The 24,427-nt window shown below is 44.0% G+C and overlaps 1 protein-coding gene across 1 annotated transcript in view; it reads right to left on the bottom strand.

The window, feature by feature from the left end:
• Positions 1 to 24,427, bottom strand: part of LOC138647786 (cytochrome P450 2D14-like) — a 270,386-nt gene that overhangs the window by 101,407 nt on the left and 144,552 nt on the right. The window contains exon 3 of the mRNA XM_069737044.1: positions 6,179 to 6,331. Within this exon, the coding sequence (XP_069593145.1) occupies positions 6,179 to 6,331 (153 nt within the window). The remainder of the gene's footprint in view (positions 1 to 6,178; positions 6,332 to 24,427) is intronic.

Genomic DNA, 24,427 nt, shown 5'->3' with positions numbered 1-24,427 from the left:
GCTCAACTTCGATTTTTGGGGTGACAGGTTCCCTTTAATAAATAACATTTCCCACATGTCAACTTTACATCAGAGCAATTTTAGAAAGATTTTTTTTTTGTTAGGACGCTATAAGGGTTAAAAGTTAAACAGCAAGTTCCCATTTTTACAACAAAATTTGCAAAACCATTTTTTAGGGACCACATCACATTTGAGGTGACTTTTGCTACGTTCACATTTGCGTTGTTGGGCGAAGCGTCGCCGACGGATACCAACGCATGCGTCATGCGCCCCTATCTTTAACATAGGGGCGCATGGACATGCGCCGGTATGCATTGTCAAGCGTTGGATGAAGCATGCGTCATTTGGGCGCACCAGACAGGGCGCGCCCGACGCTACATGTAGCGTTTTCCCAGTGCCAAATTTCCTGAACTTTCCTATTTTAGGACAACGCATGCGTCAAAAAACGCTGCATTGTGTATATGCGTTTTGGATTGTGTCGACGATGCTGCGCCCAACAACGCAAATGTGAACGTAGCATTTGAGTGGTCAATATGACAAAAAATACCCCAAAGTGACACCATAGTAAAAACTGCACCCTCAAGGTGCGCAAAACCACATTCAAGAAATTATTAACCCTTCAAGTGCTTCACGAAAACTAAAGCAATGTGGAAAGAAAAAATGAACATTTAACTTTTTTTCGCAAATTTTTTTTATTTTCACAAGGGCATCAGGCGAAAATGGACCTCAACCCTAACCCTAATACAACCCTAACCACAGCTATAATTCTAACCCTAACCCTAACTGCGAAGAATGGAAAAAAATTACATTTTTTTTATTTTATTATTTTTATGTAACTAAGGGGGTGACAATTGGGCATCTGATTAACTGTTTTTTTTATTTTGATCACTGTGATAATGTTTATCACAGTGATCAAAGTGAACCAATAGGAAAAATCTCCTATTGTTGCTGGGTACCGGCTGGCAGATCTCGACAAGCGCACTGCGCATGCGCCCGCAATTTTCTTCCAAGAAAATGATGTGAAAGGCCAGGAGATAGAATAGGAGGACCTGGGAATGGCGGAGGTACCGGGGGCGGCTTAGGGGACCCTATTTCTCTCTCCTCTGATGTGCTAGATCATATCAGAGGTGAGAGAAAAGAATTGAAAATTGGACTTTCTTTTTTATTTTCTGTGATTTGGGACTGTAAAAACTGGCCCTGATCATGTTCTCCAGGGTCTCAGCTACCCCTGGTAGCCTCTCCACAGGATGGATCACAAGCCTTATCTTCTCCTGCGGTCTCGACCGCAGTGGATGCTGCTCAGCATAAACGTCAGTCTCAGTTTCTTGCTCAGATTTGGGCTTTGCGCATTGTTACTGCTGCCTCTCCAGGTTCAGCTATGGTAACTAATAATAGACAGCAGCGAGCAGTCATTCCTGAGACTAAGTCCAGGATTCACCCTACTGAGCATGTTCATGAGATGGCAACCTCTCATTGGTGGTTGGTTGTCATGTGCCGGCTCTGGATTGGCCCGCGAGCAAGGTCCTGTCTAATTGACACAATCTATAAAAGGATCTTTGGCACGCCCGTTGGTGCGCTAAGATCATTTATGTCACGTGTGTGTGGAACACTATGGTAGTGTGGACTTGTCTGCATGTGCTCAAGGCAGGCCTATAGCCTTTAGAATTCTGGCACCTATGGAGAGGAGTTCGTGTGAGTGCATACGCTGTGACTGTGTCCACTACCTGTTTTCTTGCCCCTGAGAGAGTAGCGCTCACTTGTGAAGTAACAGGGGATTTCACATAGCACCATTTCCACTAACGTGGCATCTATCTGCGCCATACTGTCCGGGGATAGCTGCATTTCTGTCTTTACACCTCTATGAAGCTATCAGAGCTGGGTAATTATTTTCTGTTCACACAGGGTGACATTTAACCCCATGTGCTTTCAAGATCGCTTGCTGCACGCTTCCGCCATTGTTCACTAGCTGCAGTTTTACATCTCCGCACGGTGGACCCCTGGTTGTGATCGCACTTCATTTAATTTATATTTAGTTCGATTCGCCTACCCCAACTAGGACTCGCAGGTATGAGGACCCTTGACAATGGGTTGTGAGCTTATCTATTTTGGCCAAAGTATCAATCAATACCTCATTTAATGTATTTATTATATGCATTAATTTGTTTATCTTTTATTGCACTTTTTACCATTTTTTGCATGATGCACCTTGGCCACTTATTGTTGTCATGGTTTACTAGGGCGTCTGTCCCTGAGGGGTGCATGTATATAGTGCTGGACAGCCCTCCTTATAATACTGTGGGTGTCATCAATAGGTAGTTTTCCCAACACTTTGCATCACACATACCTGTGTGAATGGCGTTCTAAGCAAGCCTCATTAGTGTGCATTTTTTCTACTAAGCAGCCAATCCCTCCATAATCTGATAGGTGTATGGGTGGCTGCTACTATCGGTAGTGTGCACCTGTGCTGCCCCTGCCTTTATTAATGGGGACCTGCTACATACTGCTAGTGTATTGTCATTTGACAGGTTTTGTTAAGGCTTTCTCCTTATGGTATGTTTTTCTTAATTTTTCCATGTTAGCTGTTTTTGATATTAGTGTTAGAACTAGCAAGCATGAGGACCCTTGACATTGTGTGTGATCTTATCTATTTTGGCCAACATATCAACCAATACCTCATTTAATGTATTTTGCATGCATTAATTAGTTTATCTTTTATTGGACTTTATATCATTTTTGCAGGATGCAGCTAGGCCCCTTATTGTTGGCTTGGTGTACTAGGGCCAACATGCCTTAGCACGATAGAATGCAACCTTTTTTTGTTTACTGTATATGGAGGTAGCACCTTCTGGTATGCACTTATTCACATTAGTCTGGATGTGCCAGTCAGTTTTTTGCCATTTGTATGTTAACTTACTGACCGAGCACTATGCCCTTCACCATATGGTGATTTTAATTGCTGCAAGTTCTTATCAACCCATAAATACAGGCTTTGCTGACAGAGGTGTCCACATTCACACAGGAATTCAGACATCAGCCTAATAGAGGTGTTCACACAGAATAGGGACCCATCAGTCTTAGGGTACTTTCACACTAGCTTTTTTTGGAAATCCATCACAATGCGTCGTTTTGCAGAAAAAACGCATCCTGCAAAAGTGCTTGCAGGATCCGTTTTTTCCCCATAGACTTCTATTGGCGACGCATTTGCGACGGATTTGCACACTTCGCATCCGTCTTTCAACGGATGCGTAGTGCTTTGGCGGACCGTCGGGAAAAAAAAACCCTACATGTAACGTTTTTTTCTCCCGACGGACCGCTTTTTCCGACCGCGCATGCGCGGCCGGAACTCCGACCCCACCTCCCCGCACCTTACAATGGGGCAGCGGATGCGCCGGAAAAATGCATCCGCTGCCCCCATTGTACAATGCAGCAAACGCTAGCGTCAGAATCTCTCCCCGACGCATTGCGACGGGGAGATTCCGACGCTAGTGTGAAAGAAGCCTTAGAGACCCACCTTGACGACGGTTGATGGGCAGATATAATTTGTCCAAATTCTATGCTAAGTGTCCCATATTTTTTTCCTACTTTTCAAAAGCCGTACTGCTATTAATATTATCATATATTTCACATTGACATACTTTAGCACTATATAGTGCAACCTTTTTTTTTATAAAAGTAGCTAGGCAGAGTTCAAGGTGCAGTGTACTGTTAGCAGAAGCAAGTACAAGTTGTGCTGGGCGTTATGAGACGTTATCAAACTCTCTGCGGATATTCCTGCAACGTCCGGAGCTCAAGGTTTAAGTCGGTGGCTATGGAGAGCACCAACACCCGTTCCGTTCAGAGGAAGTTGGACGTGGAACTGTATGAGGGAAAATTTATGGATCTTGGCATTAGTGTAGGTCCGGATGGAAAATATATGGGCTGACAGGAACTGTTACAGCGTGGATAGTTCAGGTGGAAACGAAAGTGAAGCTGGAAATGTACTGTGTTACTGAAACAAGAGACAAATGGTGCTGTGCTCGATACTGTGTGATATCTGATATCTTCACCTATCAAGTAAATTGTTAAATGTTATAATGAACGGGGTGTCCCCTGAGTTGTGTGCCGCTGTTCCTGAGTATGTAGAACTGAAAACAGCGGAGGCCTATGTCACGGGTTCCAACCATGCTGCCAACACTATGTTACAGATTCCAACAGTATGTCAGGGATCCCGGGGAGGAAATCTTTATCGTCCCCACTACTCACACCAATTTGTCATGAACTGGGGTTGTTTGGTTGCCCCCTGGTTCCTCCTGAAGGGGATTTACCTATATCCCACTTCCCAGTTCCGGTTTGAAACCTGCAGCTCTCTGGTGCCCCCTTACCCTCAGGTCAGATTAGGTACTGCACCTAGGGTAATTAGTCACCAGAAAGGCTGCCTGCTATGTACTGGCTATTGGGCTCACCACAGAGAGGGCGATTAACTACTCCCACTCAGGCGGGAACAATAATTAACAATGCTGCCGTCACTACAGATTCCCAAACGCACAGAACAAAGTATGCTGCCACCAGCTCCGATTGCACCAAAGGTTAACGGGTCTGGAGCCAACCCAAATCAGTAGTGTAATTCACCTCAGTTTGTTATAGAGCAGAAGAGACAAGCTAGTAAAATTATATAGTTTACTCCATAAAAGATAGGCAGTATTTACAAAAGTATTAAAAAGATATTATAAAGGAGACGATTATATGTACATTGCAACTACAAATAAAATAAGGATTAAGATGGAAGAGAACACTCACTTTTGCTTAGGTCATTCCAGGCTAACCATGCTGGTGGGAGGAGCCAGACATCACAATGCATTACAGAGGGTCTTATTACAGCAGAGTCCCAGGCAAGCAAGAAGGCTGGGCTGAGTACAGTAACTTATACTTCTGGGCTTGTGATGAGATCACTAAAGGGGCTGGTTACCCTGCACCACCCCCCTCCCCCCTAGCTGCCCAGGTGCACATTTTGTTAAGAAAACTTATAATACTCATAAATGTGCTTGAGAACCTAGCAGAATAACAGCCCACACATCGCTCATCTTATATTGAAATTAGCTTTCTAATGAGTTTAAACTCGGACTAGCTATTCCACTTTGTTTAGGAGAAATCCATTTCTCGGGTTCCTTGGGAGTTAGACTTTAGCAAGAGGCACTGCAGTGAAGCTCTCTCGAAGCACATTTCAAATATGTAACTGTCATATTACTATCACATACTGGCATCGCATTACAGCTTCTGTAATATCTCCCCCACACAGCAAGCACATGGATTTCAAACAAAGAGACTTGTACACACTCCTTGCTTAATTAACATTCCTACAGTAGGAGGGAAGGAAGGAGTGAGGAGAGAATGTAGGGTTACATTAGCCAGGGACAGATATCCCCTAGTTCAGGGGCTGAGAGAGGGGGCCACATACAGCATGTGTGATAACAAAGGAAAAATAATACGCCATTTTATACATTATCGTGACAGCCTACAGGCGGCAAGTGAATGTAATGCACCCTATACAATATAGAACGTTGTGACTGGCACACAATTTATTTGTGTGGTGCCAGGGCATGGAAATGTAGCCCCTAGACCATGGCTAACCACCCTGTGCACCTTACAAAAGCATACTAAACCTGGAGAGCATTGCAATTAGAGCCACAGCTGTGGTTATACTGTAAAATAAAAGAGAGTGTGAATTTAGGCAACTATTTGGTCAAGTCAGATTTAAGAAAACCTGACTTGGGCTTTTATTTTTGAGAGACCTAAAGGAAGGTTGTGGGATGGATCTCTCTCTCCACTCCGGGTCTTGGGAGTGGCCCATGTACGTGATTCCCATTTAAGTTCTCAGTTAAGGTTTGGGTGAGTTAGTTTTTGATTTGCAAGCTCAGAGCAGGAGCCCATTAGGACAGGTGTGTGTGAGATTCAACACAGGCCAGAGCCAGAGAAAGTAAAACCATTGACGCACCCAATGGACTGATACAGACATTCCGGATTCAAGCCGGAGGATAAAACTTCTGGATTTATTTTGCGAGTTTGAAAATAAAGACATTTATGTTGAACTATCTTGAGTCACTACCTAATATCACACAGAAGAGAAAACTGATGCCATACAAATATATATGTTTTATTATATTTTTTTACTGTACCCTTTACACAAATTTCTGTAACTCACCTTTTTGAGATAGAAATTCAGAACAAAGGAACTTTGCTTCTTCTGTCACTCTCTCCTCCAGGGACTTCTTGCCCATCCCAAAGTTTCTAAGTGTTGTCATGGCAAATTTTCTTTGTTCTTTCCATGAGCTCCCATAGTGTGCTATTAGTATGCCTAAAATATAAAATGTTCATTATCATTGAAATAAATATAATGTTTAACCTTCAATTATATGGTCTATTTTGATTTATACCAGTATAAAAGTTGAATGTTTTTAGCCTTTGATTATTGATGATCATTCTGGAGAGATAATATTAATACTATTTTTCCATTAACACCAAACTAAGCACTGAAGCAAATAAAAGATTTTGCTCATTCATGCTGACACCATGTGTTTACAGAAAACATATTATTTTCCTATTAATATATAGGTCTGGAAAAAAATATCTTTAAAAATCTGCAGGTGAGATTTTCAGTGAATGTAATGTATTTTTGTGTGCTGAATCTGAAAATGACTTCCATTTTCCCCTATCACATACAGTTTTCTTGTAAAAGAAGAGAGAATATAATGAATTAACACTGATTGGTAAAAAAAAAAACGTAATTTTATTATCAAGTAAAACATAATTAAATTTGTCATACATGAAACACAGTTGATTGTTCCAGGTTCATTATTCACTCTGTTGGCCTGTGAAACCATTTTTTCTTCTCTTTCAATGTTCTCCTGGTGAGCTTTCATTTTCTGGTATTTCCAGTTTCCCGCTTTAGTATCCACTAGTCACTAGTGATGAGCGAACGTGCTCGTCACTACTCGGTACTTGCCCGAATATCACTGTGCTCGGTGTACTCGGCGAGCACCGAGTATTTCCGAGATTATTCGGCAGGAGCTCGGGTCTCCACCCTGCAATTCTGGCACTCTTTAGAGCGCCAATGACAATGCAGGAATTGGCTGCCATGCACTGTAATGCCGCAGCCATCTTTGTTGTGGTATTACAGTGATTGGCTGGCCGCACAGCATCATCAGGTCTATAAGAGACCTGGCGCCGCCCTGCTCGCGGCATTCTGCTCCGGACTTAGGTATTGTAAGGAGAGCTGCTGCAAAGCAGAATCGTCCTTTTAATAGTTAGTGTAGGTCTGCTAGTGTGTAGTCCACAAATCCTGATAAACCAACAGTCCTTTTTAGGGCTAATTTGGGGGTCCTGAGATTGTAGTGCTTGGTAGGCAGGGGAGTCTATGTGCACACATCCACATCAGTGCAAGGCCTGCAGGCACTATATGTGAGTACATAGATCTCATTGCATACGTAAAAAAGCTCCATTACTGTCTGCTGCTGCTTATTTAATATGTACCTAGCTGCAGTTATCTGTGGCCTTTTTTTGCAGCTTATGCCTGCTCATTTTGTTCTAAAGAAATCCATAGCCCCCTTTTTTCTACAGTTATTTGCTTGGTCCTGCTGCAGACTACAACCAGGTCATTGTAATAGAATGCAAATAGGTGTGCAAATCTTTGAATTTCATTTTTTTTTTTGTGTCCCAGGCATCAGATCTGAGTGCGCCAAAAAATCTCTCCTTTTTTTTGGTGTTATCTAATATTTTGTTGCGTCTTACAACATTTTTGAACACCATTTTGCTGTCCCAAAAATCTGTAGCTGGCCCAAAAATATTTTGCTTCAGTTCTTAGATTTATCACTGTGAGTTATACACCACACGCATTGCATATCATTGCGCAAAATATCTTTCAATTTCAGTACTCCTTTTTTTTGTGTCATAGCCCACGTTTTGACACAGTTTTTGTGTGCCCCCAAAAATCAAGGCCACATTTAGATCAGTCTGTTATCTCAGGCTGATGGCTGGTGTATCTGTGGTGGAAAAATCTTTTATTCGCAGGCATACGTTGCATAATTCTGTGTGCTAGTTTTGTTCTACTAATTTTTTATTGTTTTCAAAAATTCACACAAAAAAAAAATTATACAGTCTATTATCTCAGGCTGAGGACATTGTATTTGTGGAAGAAAAATCTTTTATTCGCAGGCATGCGTTGCATAGTGCTGTCTATTAGTCTTGTTCTACTCATTTTTTTTTTATGTTTTCCAAAATTACCAACAAACATTAAAAAAAATGTATAGAGTGTGTTATGTCAGGCTGAGGCCTGGTGTATCTGTGGTGGAAAAATATTTTATTTGCAGGCATATGTTGCATAGTTCTGTCTGCAATCCTTGATCAACTCATTTTTAATTTTTTTCAAAAATTTACAAAAAACAGAAAAAAAATTATACAGTCTGTTATCTCAGGCTGAGGACGGTTGTATCTGTGGTGGAAAAATCTTTTATTCGCAGGCATACGATGCATAGTTCTGTCTGCTAGCCTTGTTCTACTAATTTCTTATTGTTTTCCAAAATTACCAACAAGCATAAAAAAATTATACAGTGTGTTATGTCAGGCTGAGGCCTGGTGTATCTGTAGTGGAAAAATCTTTTAATCGAAGGCATACGTTGCATCGTTCTGTCTGCTAGCCTTGTTCTACTCATTTTTAGACTAACATCCCCCGTAATCCGAACCTTGCACCTCCGTCTCCAAGACTTCTCTCGTGCTGCGTCAGCTCTCTGGAATGCACTTCCCAGACGATCAGACTGATACCTAGCCCCGACCTATTCAAGCGCGCTTTAATAACTCATCTCTTCAAACAAGCCTACCACATCAACTACTCAGTAAACTAACTTTGCCCTGTTCCCTCCTTCCAAATATTATCTGCATGTGAATCTGCACCCTACTATTCATCTGTCTCTACACCCTCCATGCACACGATAACTGCACTTGTTACTTGACTATTGCACTTAAACACACGGGCTGATGACCGGATCATGCAGCTTTATATGAAAATCCCTATTTATTATAATTGCCAGACCTGAAATAACAAGCACTTTTCACCTATTGTGTCCCCCCATTTCCTTGTAGATTGTAAGCTTGCGAGCAGGGACCTCACCCCTAATGTAATTGTTTAAATTGTCTTAACTTGTACTGAATATATTGTCTGTACATGTCCCCGCTTAATTTTTAAGTGCTGCGGAATATGTTGGCGCTATATTAATAAAAATTATTATTATTATTTTTATTGTTTTCAAAAACTCACAAAAAACAGGAAAACTTAGTGGACTCAACTCGCAACCTCATGTTACGGGCGGAGAGCCACACTAAGTCGCCGGGAACAAAGGACGGAGCGGGGCGCCATCGGCAGAAACTCTCATTCTCTCCTTGGAGGCCTGGATAGCATCCTGTGTGCTGTCCCAAATGTCACATGCCTCCACCGCCCAGTCTGCCACCCTAGAATCAATGGATGAGACAGGCATGGGCACAGGGACACATGGATGCTGGCCTTGGTTAAGGAGGAATAGGGTCTGCCCGGGGGAGTTGGCTACGGCATTGTTCAATGCAAACTCCGCCCATGGTAGCAAGGATGCCCAGTCATCCTGCCTGGCAGAGTCAAAATGTCGCAGGTATGTGACCCGAGTCTGGTTGGCCCTCTCTACCAACCCATTCATCTCGGGGTGGTACGCAGAAGAGAGATTCAGCTCAATGCTGAGTAAATGACAGAGCTCTCTCCAGAACCGAAACACAAACTGGGGACCCTGGTCACTGACAATTTTGTCTGGCATGCCATGTAGGTGGAAAACATGTTTAATGAACAATGCTGCCAAGATAACAATGCTGCAGAAGGTAACCATGGAGGCGGCACCAAGTGCACCATTTTAGAAAAATGGTTGGTGCCTACCCAGATAATGGTGCAGCTACAAGACTTGGGTAATCCCACCACAAAGTCCATCCCGACCATCTCCCAAGGCCTGTCTGTCACCGGCAGAGGGTAAAGTAGCCCAGCAGGCCATTCTCGAGGAGACTGTTTCTTGGCGCAGGAGACACACGCCTGAATATAGTCCCCGACGTCACAGGCCATATGCGGCCATCACTACGTCCTCGCCAGAAACTCTAATGTCTTCTTGGTCCCAAAATGTCCACCCACTTTGGACGAGTGAGCCCAAGAGAGAACCTCTGGTAGCAAATTAGATGGAACGAAAGTCTTGCCTGGGGGCACAGACTCTAGCAAACCGGAGCCACAGTTCTCAAGCTCTCTGAAGGAACAATAGGCCAAGGCTCCTCCTCCTCTGATGACACAAAGGAGTAGGAGAGAGCGTCGGCCCGAGTGTTCTTCTACCTGGAGAGAAAATGGAGGGTAAAGTGGAACCGGGAGAAGAACAGGGACCATCTGGCCTGGCGAAAGTTTAGCCGCTGGGCGGTTTGTAAGTAAACCAAATTTTTGTGGCCGGTGAAAACTTGAAAGGGGGAGCGAGCCCCCTCCAGAAGATGTCTCCACTCCGAAAAGGCAAACTTCATGGCTAGCAGATCCCTGTCCCCGATGGAATAATTCCTCTCCACCGGGGTGAAGGTCTTGGAGAAGAAGAAACAAGGATGCTTCCGACTTTGAGCATCCTTCTGGAAGAGGACTGCTCCAGCACCGACGGAAGAGGCATCCAGCTCCATGATAAATGGTTTATCAACATTGGGGCGATGTAAAATGGGAGCACCAGCGAAGCGTGACTTAATAGAGAGGATGCTTGGAGACCTCCTCCGACCACTATTTGAGATTAGCTCCCTTCTTGGTGAGGGCAACCAGGGGAGCTACCAAAGTTGAGAAGTGGAGAATGAACTGGCGATAATAGTTGATGAACCCCATAAAGCGCTGCACCGCTTTAAGAGAATGATGTTCCTGTCAGTCCATCACAGCCTGTAGTTTGGCAGGATCCATAGCCAATCCTTGGGCAGAAAATGATATAGCCCAGGAAAGGCAAAGACTCCTGTCAAACACACACTTCTCCAACTTGGCATAGAGGAAGTTTGCCCGTAGGAGGTCAAAGACTTTGCAAACATCTTTCCGGTGGGAGTCTATATCTGGAGTGTAGATGAAAATATCATCCAGATAGGCTACAACCAAGGTGGAGAGCATATCCCGGAAGATATTGTTTACAAAGTCTTGGAAAACGGCTGGGGCATTACAAAGCCCGAAGGGCATCACCAGGTATTCATAGTGCACATCCCTGGTGTTAAAGGGAACCTGTCACCCCGTTTTTTTCAGTATGAGATAAAAATACTGTTAAATACTGTTAAATAGGGCCTGAGTGCGATCGGCGCTATTTCCCTGGTGATTGGTGGGGGCGGCCATCTTCCTGAGGTCGCACGTGCGCAGATGGAGTCCTCTGCTGCCCGGGGCTTCAGGAAAATGGCCGCGGGATGCCGCGCGTGCGCAGATGGAGATCGCGGTGGCCATTTTCCTGAAGCTGAGTTCGCATCTCGGCTTCAGGAAAATGGCCGCCACGATCTCCATCTGCGCACGCGCGGCCTCAGGAAGATGGCCGCCCCCACCAATCACCAGGGAAATAGCGCCGATCGTGCATTTTTTCTTCACCTGCCCAGTGGATTCAGCAGTTGGGCATGCGCAAACCACTACACCACCAACGGAAAGATATGCAAGATCTATGGGAAGAAACAGCGCTGTCACCACGCCCATCTGACCAGAACAGCCTGATTGACAGGCGAAAACGGCGACTTTGGTAAGGTATTTCGGCAGCATAGGTGGGGAGTCAGGGTACACAAAATACACTATTGTAACGCACAGCTCAGGCCCTATTTAACAGTATTTTTATCTCATACTGAAAAAACGGGGTGACAGGTTCCCTTTAAAAGCCGTCTTCCATTCGTCCCCCTCACGGATGCGATTAAGGTTGTAAGCACCCTGCAGATCAAGCTTAGTAAATAACCTCGCTCCCCGCAACCTATCGAAGAGCTCAGATATCAAGGGCAGAAGGTATTTATTCTTAACGGTGATGGCGTTAAGACCCTTGTAATCTATACATGGATGTAATTCTCCTTTCTTTTCTGCACAAAGAAGAACCCCGCCCCTGTAGGTGACACTGACTTCCTAATGAATCCTCTTGCCAGATTCTCCTGAACGTACTGAGATATTGCCTCCATCTCCGAGAGAGATAACAAGTAGACTTGACCCCGGGGAGGCTCAGCACCAGGCAAGAAATCAATAGGGCAGTCATAGGAGCGGTGAGGCAGAAGGGTCTCCACAGCCCTTTTGGAGAACACATCCGCATATGGCCAATAGTGCTTGGGGAGAGAGGAAAAATCTGCGGGTACTTCAGTTGTAGCAACCTGAACGCACTCCCTTAAACATCTACCCTCACAAGATTCACTCCATCCCAGAATTCTCCCTGAGGACCACTCTATATGAGGAGAGTGGTAGCGTAGCCATGGTATCCCCAACAGCAGAGGTGTCAAACTGCATTCCTCAAGGGCTGCAAACAGGTCATGTTTTCATGATTTCCTTGTACTGCACAGGTGATAATTTAATCACCTACACACATAATGATTACAGCACCTTGTGCAATGCTAAGGAAATCTTGAAACCACGCATGGTTTGCGGCCCTCGAGGAATGCAGTTTGACACCCCTGCCCAACAGGACCTCATCAGGAATGACTAGCAGGGAGATAATCTCCTGATGAGATGGAGAGTAAATGGGATGGTTTGGTGTGTTATCTGAGAGGGCAATGTCGACCTATTTACCACTCATACGGTCACAGGTTTGGCCAACATCACCACTGGTATTGCGTGTTACTGGGAAAAGGCAGATGACATAAAATTGCCCTCTGCCCCAGAATCCATGCAAAGCTCTACCGTAAGAGTGGATGGGCCTATGGTAATTGTCCCCTAGTGTCTAGTGTACCTCCTCCTACAACCACTAGATGCTGACATTTTCCCAACCACTGGGAACATCTGGAGGCAAGATGTCCTGACTGCTGGCAAACATGAGAGATCTTGAGTGCACGAGCGGTCCGGAACTTAGATCCCGCTCGTGACACCTCCATGGGTTCATGAGACTCAGACGCCTGGACTGGAGATTCCAGAGGTCTGGCGAAGGTAGGAGCCAGCCGAAACCTGTGCCTACACTGGGTTCGCTCCAACCTTCGCTCGTTAAAACGAAGGTCGATGCGCGTTGATACAGCTATTAGCTCCTCCAGTGTGGCGGGAATCTCAGTAGTGGCCAAAGCATCCTTCACATAGTCAGCCAGCCCCCTACAAAATACAGGGATGAGGGCTTTATCTGGCCATTCCAGCTAAGATGCTAAAGTCCGGAAGTGGACGGCAAAATGGCTGACCATGGATGAACCCTGGGTCAATGCCAGCAGTTGGAGCTTCGTATTATGGGTGACTCAAGGTCCTAAAAAGACCTGTTTCAGGGTGCTCAGAAACAGCGGAGCACTCTGCACCACATGATCTTCGCACTCCCACAGCGGCGTAAGCCCACTCTAACGCCCTGTCCGACAATTGGGATATAATGAATCCCACCTTTGCTCGCTCTGTGGGAAAATGAGCAGCCAGAAGCTCGAGGTGTATAGCGCAGTGGCTTATGAATCCACTACATGAATTGCTATCACCAGAGTATTTATCTGGCACCGGAAGGCGGGATAAGGTCGGAACAGGGGTCGGAACAGGGGTGGCAGTGGACAAACTTGCTGCAGCCATGCTAGCAGCCTGAATAGCTTTAGCAAGCAAGAATCCGAACGTACCGTTCTAGACAAATCTGACCAATATTGACAAGCAACACAGCAAAGCCAGCCACTAAATTCTAAAACTTAACATTTAATATGTATACCTCTAAAAATAGTATATTTCCTTTAAAATTACAATTAGGTGCTCATGTGTAACAGTGCACTAGACAAAAAAATTGGCTTGATGTCAATACGGTGTTCATTTTAGGACATGGTCACAAATCAAAGTCAAACATCAGAAATACTCTGTCTGATACCCGAGTCTGATACCTGAGTCTGATACCCGAGTCTGATACCTGACTCTGATACCTGACTCTGATACTTGAGTCTGATACTTGACTCTGATACTTGACTCTGATACCTGACTCTGATACTTGACTCTGATACATGAAATTAGTAAAATCAGCTAAAATTAGTACCTGGGATCACTTGAGCTTGTGGTGCAATGGTAAGGCCGACGGCTGTAGTCTCTAGACGCCGGATCCGTTTTTTTTCCACCCGATCCGTTTTTTTCTGCCGGATCCATTTTTTTCGCCGCATCCCGAATTTTTTTTACGCCGGATCCGTTTTTTTACACCGGATACGTTTTTTTCTGCCTGATCCGTTTTTTCGCCATATCCGTTTTTTTCTGCCGGATCCGTTTATTTTACGCCGGATCTGTTTTTTTTACGCCGGATCTGTTTTTTTTTCGCCGGATCCGTTTTTTTTTCGCCATATCCGTTTTTTTCTGCCGGATCTATTTTTTAACGCCAGATCCGTTTTTTACGCCGATTCCGGTTTTTTTCGCCATATCCGTTTTTTTACGCCGGATCCGCTTTTTTCTGCCAGATACGTTTTTTTTTTCGCCGGATCTGTTTTTTTTTCGCCGGATCTGTTTTTTTTTCGCCGGATCCGTTTTTTTTCGCCGGATCCATTTTTTTTTTCGCCGGATCCATTTTTTTTTCGCCATATCCGTTTTTTTACGCTGGATCCGCTTTTTTCTGCCAGATACGTTTTTTTTTCGCCGGATCTGTTTTTTTTTTGCCGGATCCGTTTTTTTTCGCCGGATCCATTTTTTTTTTCGCCGGATCCATTTTTTTTTCGCCATATCCGTTTTTTTCTGCCGGATCCGTTTTTTTTTACACGAGATCCGTTTTTTTGCACCAATTCCGTTTTTTTTCGCCATATCCGTTTTTTTCTGCTGGATCCATTTTTTTTCGCCATATCCGTTTTTTTTACGCCGGATCCGTTTTTTTTACCCATATCTGTTTTTTTTCGCCGAATCCGTTTTTTCACTGCCGGATCCGTTTTTTTTACGCCGGATCCGTTTTTTTCTGCCAGATTTGTTTTTTTTTCGCCGGATCCGTTTTTTTCTGCCAGATACGGTTTTTTTTCGCCGGATCCGTTTTTTTTTTTTCGCCGGATCTGTTTGGTCTGCCGACTCAGTTTTTTAACGCCGGATCTGTTTTTTTTTAGGCCGGATCCGTTTTTTTACACCGGATCTTTTTTTTAGGCTGAATCCGTTTTTCCTGCCGGATCCGTTTTTTTTAAGCCGGATTCATTTTTTTAACGCCGGATCCATTTTTCTTCACCGGATCCATTTTTTTCCGTCAGATCCATTTTTCTTCTGTGTAAAAAAACGGATTCGGCGTAAAAAAAAACGGAATTGGTGTAAAAAAACGGATCCGGCAGAAAAAAACGGATCCGGCAAAAAAAACGGATCTGGCGTTAAAAAAAAACGGATCCGGTGTAAAAAACGGATCCGGCGTAAAAAAAACCAGATATGGCGAAAAAATGCATCCGGCAGAAAAAAACAGATATGGCGAAAAAAATGGAATCGGCGTAAAAAACGGATCTGGCGTAAAAAAATGGATCCGGCAGAAAAAACGGATCCGGCGAAAGAAAATGGATCCGGTGAAAAAAACCGGATCCGGCGTAAAAAAAACGGATACGGCAAAAAAAACGGATCCGGCAGAAAAAACGGATATGGCGAAAAAAACGGAATCGGCGTAAAAAAAATGGATCCGGCGTAAAAAACTGATCCAGCAGAAAAAAAACGGATATGGTGAAAAAAGCCAGATCCGGCAGAAAAAAAACGGATCCGGCGTAAAAAAAACAGATACGGCGTAAAAAAAAAACGGATCCGGCAGAAAAAAACGGATCCGACATAAAAAAAAAAGGATTCGGCAGAAGAAAAACGGAGACGGCTTAAAAAAAATGGATCCGGCAGAAGCGAAACGGATCCGGTGGAAAAAAAAAACGGATCCGCGTCTAGAGACTACAGCCGTCGGCCTTACCATTGCACCACAAGCTCAAGTGATCCCAGGTACTAATTTTAGCTAATTTTACTAATTTCATGTATCAGAGTCAAGTATCAGAGTCAGGTATCAGAGTCAGGTATCAGAGTCAGGTATCAGAGTCAGGTATCAGAGTCAGGTATCAGAGTCAGGTATCAGAGTCGGGTATCAGAGTCAGGTATCAGACTCGGGTATCAGACTCAAGTATCAGAATCAGGTATCAGAGTATTTCTGATGTTTGACTTTGATTTGTGACCATGTCCTAAAATGAACACCATTGCAAGTGATCCCAGGTACTAATTTTAGCTAATTTTACTAATTTCATGTATCAGAGTCAAGTATCAGACTCAGGTATCAGACTCAGGTATCAGACTCAGGTATCAGAGTCAGGTATCAGAGTCAGGTATCAGAGTCAGGTATCAGAGTCAGGTATCAGAGTCAGGTATCAGAGTCAGGTATCAGACTCAGGTATCAGACTCAGGTATCAGACTCAGGTATCAGACTCAGGTATCAGACTCAGGTATCAGACTCAGGTATCAGACTCAGGTATCAGACTCAGGTAACAGACTCAAGTATCAGAATCAGGTATCAGACAGAGTATTTCTGATGTTTGACTTTGATTTGTGACCATGTCCTAAAATGAACACCGTACACACCCAATCGCCGCCTCTCTCCTTCTCATGAATTTCTGTGCTTGTTCAGAGCACGGCATAGGGGAGAGACAGATAAACTTTTTTCCTTCAGGGGGGAGAGAAACGGGGGGGGGGGGGGGTAAGGGACAGTTGAAGCCTATCTCCCCTGTCGTGCCCCATGCGCAAATCTCCCGCCCTGACAAGGGCAGTCCCGGAGTTTGAGCCTATTTAGATGAAGCCCATTGAAATATATACCCACCCTGGATAGTGTATCCTCTTTTGCTTCCCGGCGCGTTTCCCTCCCCGTTATGGGGGTTCATCAGGGGAAAGAAAAAATTGTCCAGGTTAAAGGAGGTATTCTGCAGTGGCAGACAAAACCTCATCTAATAACATCTTCCATGTGAGGGTCAGGCAGTCTCTCTCTTGTCAGATCTGGTTGCCATTAAATAAGGGAGGGGGAGGTTCTTGGACTCAGGGTCTGTCATCACTTCCCTTTTACTTGTATCATTCATATTACTCAGTTTGAATCACTCCTTTTTAAACCTATCAAAAACGTCTCATATTACTCACAGGACAGTTCATTAGGCTCTTCAAACGGTTCACATATAGTTGTTAGTTGGTTCTTAGAGCTTTGCGCCGTTGAGCGTTCCTCATTAACACCTCTGTGTAATGGAGCATCTGCGCATGCTCCCCTGAGCCAAAAGCTCCTGAATCCCCACCTACAGCTCTGATCGGTAATCTCTCAGTATACACCTCCGTGTAATTTACTTACAGCGCCTGCGCCCTGAAGCCCTGTCCGCTTCTATATCACCTGACCACAGGTCCTGGTCGGTGCCTTCTCAGTGCGCCTTCCTGCGCATGCGCCTCTGTACTAATCGGCTGTGTAAGCGCACAGCCGCAGATACTTGGTCATATCTTTTATCTGATATCTACTGCACTCTCCGCTTATCAGCTAGATACGCGCCGAGTATTTAATGCCTTATGAGCATAAGTTATTTTTATCACCTGATCAGAAGAATATTTCTCTCTAATAGCCGCCAGAAGAAATGTATATTATTAGAGGTTTCTTGAGTTCATGAGTACGCTCTCAATGGTTTTTACTGCCCTTCCAATACCATTTAATTAAGTCACGGGTCCCCATTATGTTTCAATCCTTTAGTCCTTCTTATATTTTAATTTATTTTAAAAACTTAACTAAGACAAGAAAAAAAATTACAATAGAGCCATGAAACGGCTCAATTTTGCGCACACTGATATGGGATCCCTGTAAAGGACAAACCGCAGTTTAAAATAGCTGGCCTGTAGGAATTTTTCTTTAAGCAAACTCGTGTCAATGACTAAAGGTACCTTCACACATAACGATATTGTTAACGATATCGTTGCATTTTGTGACGTAGCAACGATATCGTTAATGAAATCGTTATATGTGACAGCGACCAACGATCAGGCCCCTGCTGGGAGATCGTTGGTCGCTGAAGAAAGTCCAGAACTTTATTTCGTCGCTGGACTCCCTGCAGACATCGCTGGATCGGCGTGTGTGACACCGATCCAGCGATGTCTTCACTGGTAACCAGGGTAAACATCGGGTAACTAAGCGCTTAGTAACCCGATGTTTACCCTGGTTACCATCCTAAAAGTAAAAAAAACAAACACTACATACTTACCTACCGCTGTCTGTCCCCCGGCGCTGTGCTCTGCACTCCTCCTGCACTGGCTGTGAGCGTCGGTCAGCCGGAAAGCAGAGCGGTGACCAAACAGCGACGCTGCAGCGATCCGGATCGTTGTCGGTATCGCTGCAGCGTCGCTTAATGTGAAGGGGCCTTAAGACATGGCAAAAAAATTACAATGGAGGCCAGAAATGGCACAATTTTGAGCGCACTGATTTGGGATTTGTGTGATGGACAAACCCCATTTTAAAATAGCTGGATTTTTAGCGCTGTCATATGGAAAGGATCTGGCTGTATTCTGCAGTGCCAATAAATGGAGCAGAAAAACAGTGTTCTCTGGATTGTTTTTAAAGCAAATAATCAGGATTAAGATCCAAAAAAAATATTTTTTCAAATTATTATTAGGCAGCAGCAGCAGATAGAACCGGAATGGACCCTATTGCTATGTGCACTGCAGTCTCCACATATACTGCCTACCTGCCTAGCCCTCATATCTATGCAGCTATTAGTCCTCAGAAGGACTGTTAGTTGAGATGGATATGTGTATAATATATGGTATACCCATACTAACCCTCCATCAGGCGCAATATAGATTCTCGTCAGTTCAGGCGCAATGTGCCTGACAAGCACAGGTCAGAAAACCACCTATAGTAGCTACATATTTCAATTTCAGGACTATAGAAGTAGTCAGTGACCTTCATAGGAATGTATTAAAGGGAACCTGTCACCCCGTTTTTGAAAGATGAGATATAAATAGTGTGAAATAGGGGCAGAGCTGGGCTTTACATTAGTGTCCTTTTGGTGCCTTTATTCCCCCGGGATGCTGCTGAAATACCTTTGTGAAGTGTCCGTTTTGTCCTGTCAGTCAAGTTGGTCAGGTCGAATGGGCGTTGTAAAATAGCGGTTCCTCCCCCTGATTCTCGGCTTGTCTTTCGTAAACGCGATCTGTGAATAGCACAGATCGCGCTTTTTCTTAGCGCCTGCGCAGTGAATTTGCCTCCGGCGCCTGCGCATTATGTTTTGCCCATCTGTGGGCAAAGCATAATTGACATCATTGCGCATGCGCGGGCCTTCACTTTAGCCGGGGTGCCCCGGAAGTTGTCATATCGGCAAAGTGTTATTCTGGATGCCGTATCTCATCCCACACTGCGAGCGTAAGGCAGGCGAGCGATCTTGGCACAAAACTTACGCTCGCAGTGTGGGATGAGATACGGCATCCAGAATAACACTTTGCCGATATGACAACTTCCGGGGCACCCCGGCTAAAGTGAAGGCCCGCGCATGCGCAATGATGTCAATTATGCTTTGCCCACAGATGGGCAAAACATAATGCGCAGGCGCCGGAGGCAAATTCACTGCGCAAGCGCTAAACATAACGCCAACGGCGGAACTAAACTTCACAGGGAATCGCATGAGGTGGGGGAGGAACCGCTATTTTACAACGCCCATTCGACCTGACCAACTTGACTGACAGGACAAAACGGACACTTCACAAAGGTATTTCAGCAGCATCCCGGGGGAATAAAGGCACCAAAAGGACACTAATGTAAAGCCCAGCTCTGCCCCTATTTCACACTATTTATATCTCATCTTTCAAAAACGGGGGTGACAGGTTCCCTTTAAAAGAGATTACACCAAATCAGATGCAAAAAAAAAACATTTATTAACCATAAACTTATTAAAACTAAAAGTACCACTTTTCGGTAGTACCGCCAAATAGGCTCCAGTTATCTTTACTTAACTATTGCTTAAATATAAAATTATGGAAAAAAACTTAAAGGATATTGCACTTAGATGTTACTTAATTATTTTCTACTCATCTTCAGTGGTTTCAATTGCAGCAGAAGCAGCACAGGTACACTTAGAAAAGCAAGGCTGGCAGACGAAAGTTGCATGGGAAAGGCAGATTGATTCTTTACATATTTTGCAGTCATATTTAGAAAGCCTTCTGAAACCAGATACAAATGAGCAGGTAGTACAGCTGCGTCTTTTAGAAGGTGGTAGAGTCGGTGTTTGTTCTGGAACGTCCTTGGGACGATATCTCTTCAACCGGTGTTGCAGGGCAAGGGGCATTCCAACCGTCTTTGTACTTCTTAGGCTTAGCTCTCCACTCACCAGTTCATTAGCCAATTGTTTTAGGTACATTCTTCTGCGCATTTGTTTAAGTTCATTACCGAGGTAAATTACTTGTGAGTTGATGCCACCCACATTCAGCATTGTAAAGAAGATTACCATCGGCCAGCGTTTGGTATTTCGACTTACATTGAAATTGCCACACATTTGGTCAGCAGTGTCAACGCCGCTTTTGGTCAAATTATAAAAAGTTATGATTTCTGGTTTCCTTAGCTCCCCAGACTCTGGATCAATGGTGTAATCATTATGTAATGAAGAGACCAAAATCACATTTTTCCTCTCGCGTGGGATGTAAGAAACTAAAATCTTTCCATTACTGAACCCAAACATAGTGCTATACTGTTGTTTGCCTTTTGTATATAGAAAATCTGGCGGCAACTGCCTTTTGTTTTTTCTAACAGTTCCCACATATGACAGCTTTTTCGTTTTTAAAAAATCAATCAGATCAAAGTCAGTAAACCAGTTGTCAGCAGTGATATTTCGACCAGATCCAAACATTGGCTCAGCAATTCTCTTTACCACATCACTAGGCTTGTTGCTCACATTGAAAGGACCTGGTGGCTGTCTTCCACAATAAACTTCCATGTTCATAGTGTACATCATCCTTGCATCAACCATGGCAAAAATTTTAATTCCATATTTGTTTGGCTTCGATGGTATATATTGCCGAAAACCACATCTTCCACGGAAACCTGGAAGCATCTCATCAATAGTGAGGTTTTGCCCCGGGCAATAGCTTTTTTGACAATTCATAATAAATTGTTGAAATATGTCCCGAATTGGTGCAAGCCGGTCATAACCTTTTCGTTCTGTCCGGGTACTTCGATCATCGAAACGGAGGCAACGGATCAGGACTTTGAATCGTTTCAGATTCATCACAAGGCTGAATTTTTCGATGCCATCACCGTCTGTCCCCCACAGCTCCTCCAAACTTTGCCTATTTGCTCTGAAAGCACCAGCTAGGTATAACAAGCCAATAAATGCCTTGAGTTCAATCACATCAGTGTTTTTGATGTCCCTCTCTCTGGAGAATTGCTCTTTGATTGTGTCAATATACTGGTTAGTGAACCGAACAATAGTTTCCAACATGCTATCTGTAATTAGATTACTCCAACATTCCACTGCAGTTTTAGCTTTTCTAGCACTTCCAATAACTCCAGGAAGGTGTGTAATAATATTGTGGGATTCTCTGCGCTGTTTGTTCTTGGGTGCCTTTTTGTTCCACTTTGTATTTTTATCTTTGCCCAAATAATAAGCTAGATCTGTGTCTGTTTCCTCTGTATCAGTGTCATCACCATCCTGCTCTGTTCCAGAATCAGTGTTAAGGTACCTTCACACATAACGATATTGTTAACGATATCGTTGCTTTTTGTGACGTAGCAACGATATCGTTAATGAAATCGTTATGTGTGACAGCGACCAACGATCAGGCCCCTGCTGGGAGATCGTTGGTTGCTGAATAAAGTCCAGAACTTTATTTCGTCGCTGGACTCCTGCTGACATCGCTGGTTCGGCGTGTGTGACACCGATCCAGCGATGTCTTCACTGGTAACCAGGGTAAACATCGGGTAACTAAGCGCAGGGCCGCGCTTAGTAACCCGATGTTTACCCTGGTTACCATCGTTAAAGTAAAAAAACAAACACTACATACTTACCTACAGCCGTCTGTCCTCCAGCGCTGTGCTCTGCACTCCTCCTGTACTGGCTGTGAGCGTCGGTCAGCCGGAAAGCAGAGCGGTGACGTCACCGCTCTGCTTTCCGGCCGCTGTGCTCTCCAGCCAGTACAGGAGGAGTGCTGAGCACAGCGCTGGAGGACAGACGGCTGTAGGTAAGTATGTAGTGTTTGTTTTTTTACTTTAACGATGGTAACCAGGGTAAACATTGGGTTACTAAGCGCGGCCCTGCGCTTAGTAACCCGATGTTTACCCTGGTTACCAGCATCGTTGGTCGCTGGAGAGCGGTCTGTGTGACAGCTCTCCAGCGACCAAACAGCGACGCTGCAGCGATCCGGATCGTTGTCGGTATCGCTGCAGCGTCGCTTAGTGTGAAGGGGCCTTTACATTCTGCTACCTCATCTTCAGATGAAATGTCACTAGATTCCTCTAAATCCTCAGTTACTGCTGGTTCTTCCTCATCATCTTCTAACAAAAAAATCTTCATTTCTTCTAAATGAAGGGGTTTAGATGAATCATACTGTTTTCTGGCCATTGCAGCAGAAAATCTGAAGCAAGAGAGAAAGAGTATGTGTTAGGGCGCAATGTGCCTTAGAAGCCACCCTCCTTTTGTCTAAGAAAACAGTACTTATGTACACTAACTTAGCATTAATCCTTCATAAAACAAGCTAAATACACAATCGTGATGAATAAAAAAAGAAAATACTAACCTTTCAATTTGTGTTGAAATCAGGCGCAATGTGCCTGAGAAGCCAAAGTGTTGATATCTGCTCATTAGAAGGTCTGCTGAGTCACTGTGATATCAGGTTTCACAGAGCCTGTAGAGTCAGGAGATAACTAGGAGGGGTGGGGTTTTCTGATAAGTGGGCAAGGAGAGAGAAGTGAAACTAATTACTGTGTGCCTGTCAGATCTATTGCGCCTGACGGAGGGCTAAGTAGGAAGGAAAAAAATCTCTCCCTAGCTCAGCAGCATCTCTCCCTACACTGCGTGATGCTAGAGCTGACTGTGACAAGCAGGGCGGCGCCAGGTCTGATATTGACCTGATGACGCTGTGCGGTCAGTCAATCACTGTAATGCTACAACCAACATGGCTGTGGCATTACAGTGTGTGACAGACAATCCCTGCATGTTCATTGACGCACTAAAGAGCGACAAACATGCAGGGCGCGGACCCGAACGCCTGCCGAGCAACCCAGGAAATACTCTGCAGGCTCCGAGCATCGTGAGTACTGTGATGCTCAGGTGAGCACCGAATAGTGACGAGCGTGCTCACCCATCACTAATTCCAGCCAATTTTGCGTTCAAAAAGTGAAATGGTGCTCCCTCCCTTCTAAGCTCTGCCATGCACATAAAAGGTGGCTTTTCCCCACATATGGGGTATCGGCATACTTAGGAGAAATTGCACAAAAAAATTTGTTGTCCATTTTCTCCTAAAACCGTTGTGAAAATAAAAAAAAAAATTGGTTCCAAAGTAAACTTTTTGTGAAAAAAGAAAAAATATTATTTTTCTATCCACATTGCTTTAGCTCTCCTGAAGCACCTGAAGGGTTAATATACTTCTTGAATGTGGTTTTGCGCACCTTGTGGGGTGAAGTTTTTAGAATGGTGTCACTTTTGGGAATTTTCTGTTATATTAACCCCCCAAACTCACTTCAAATGTGAGGTGGTCATTAAAAAAATGGTTTTGTAGATAAATATTTTATGTGAAATATCTCTCTGATTTAAGGGCATAAAAATTCACATTTTGAAAATTGCAACATTTTCAACATTTTTGCCATATTTCATTTTTTCATAAATAAACTCAAGAAATTTTACCAGTAACATGAAGTACACAATATCATGAAAAACATTCTCAGAATCAGCGGGATCCATTAACGCATTCCAGAGTTATAATCACATAAAGTGACAGTGGTCAAAATTTTAAAAATTGGCTCTGTCACTAAGGGGTTAATGATCCTGCTTCTCTTTTGGGTACTAGGCCTAGCGGAGATAATCTAAAATTATGAAATCGAGGTGATGTAAATGGGCCTAGCATTCTACCCATCTCAATTTTTTTTTATCAATTTTGTCTTTTACTACTGCTTCAAATGATTTGACAGATGATGAGTTTCTACGCAACAACAGCCTGAACCTAAAAACTTAGGAACATAAAAACCATATTTAAAACCTTCAAAAATGTGCTCAGCTTTGTCTCGACTTGGGAACAGCTCCAGCCACAGGAGAAGCCTTTCCAGCTTACTGGCATCAATGCTTTTGAAAAGAAAATCCTTGGTTCCTGACTCCC

The sequence above is a fragment of the Ranitomeya imitator genome, chromosome 8 (assembly GCF_032444005.1).
Source record: "Ranitomeya imitator isolate aRanImi1 chromosome 8, aRanImi1.pri, whole genome shotgun sequence".
NCBI classification, from domain to species: domain Eukaryota; kingdom Metazoa; phylum Chordata; class Amphibia; order Anura; family Dendrobatidae; genus Ranitomeya; species Ranitomeya imitator.
This window is presented reverse-complemented; position numbering and strand designations above follow the sequence as displayed.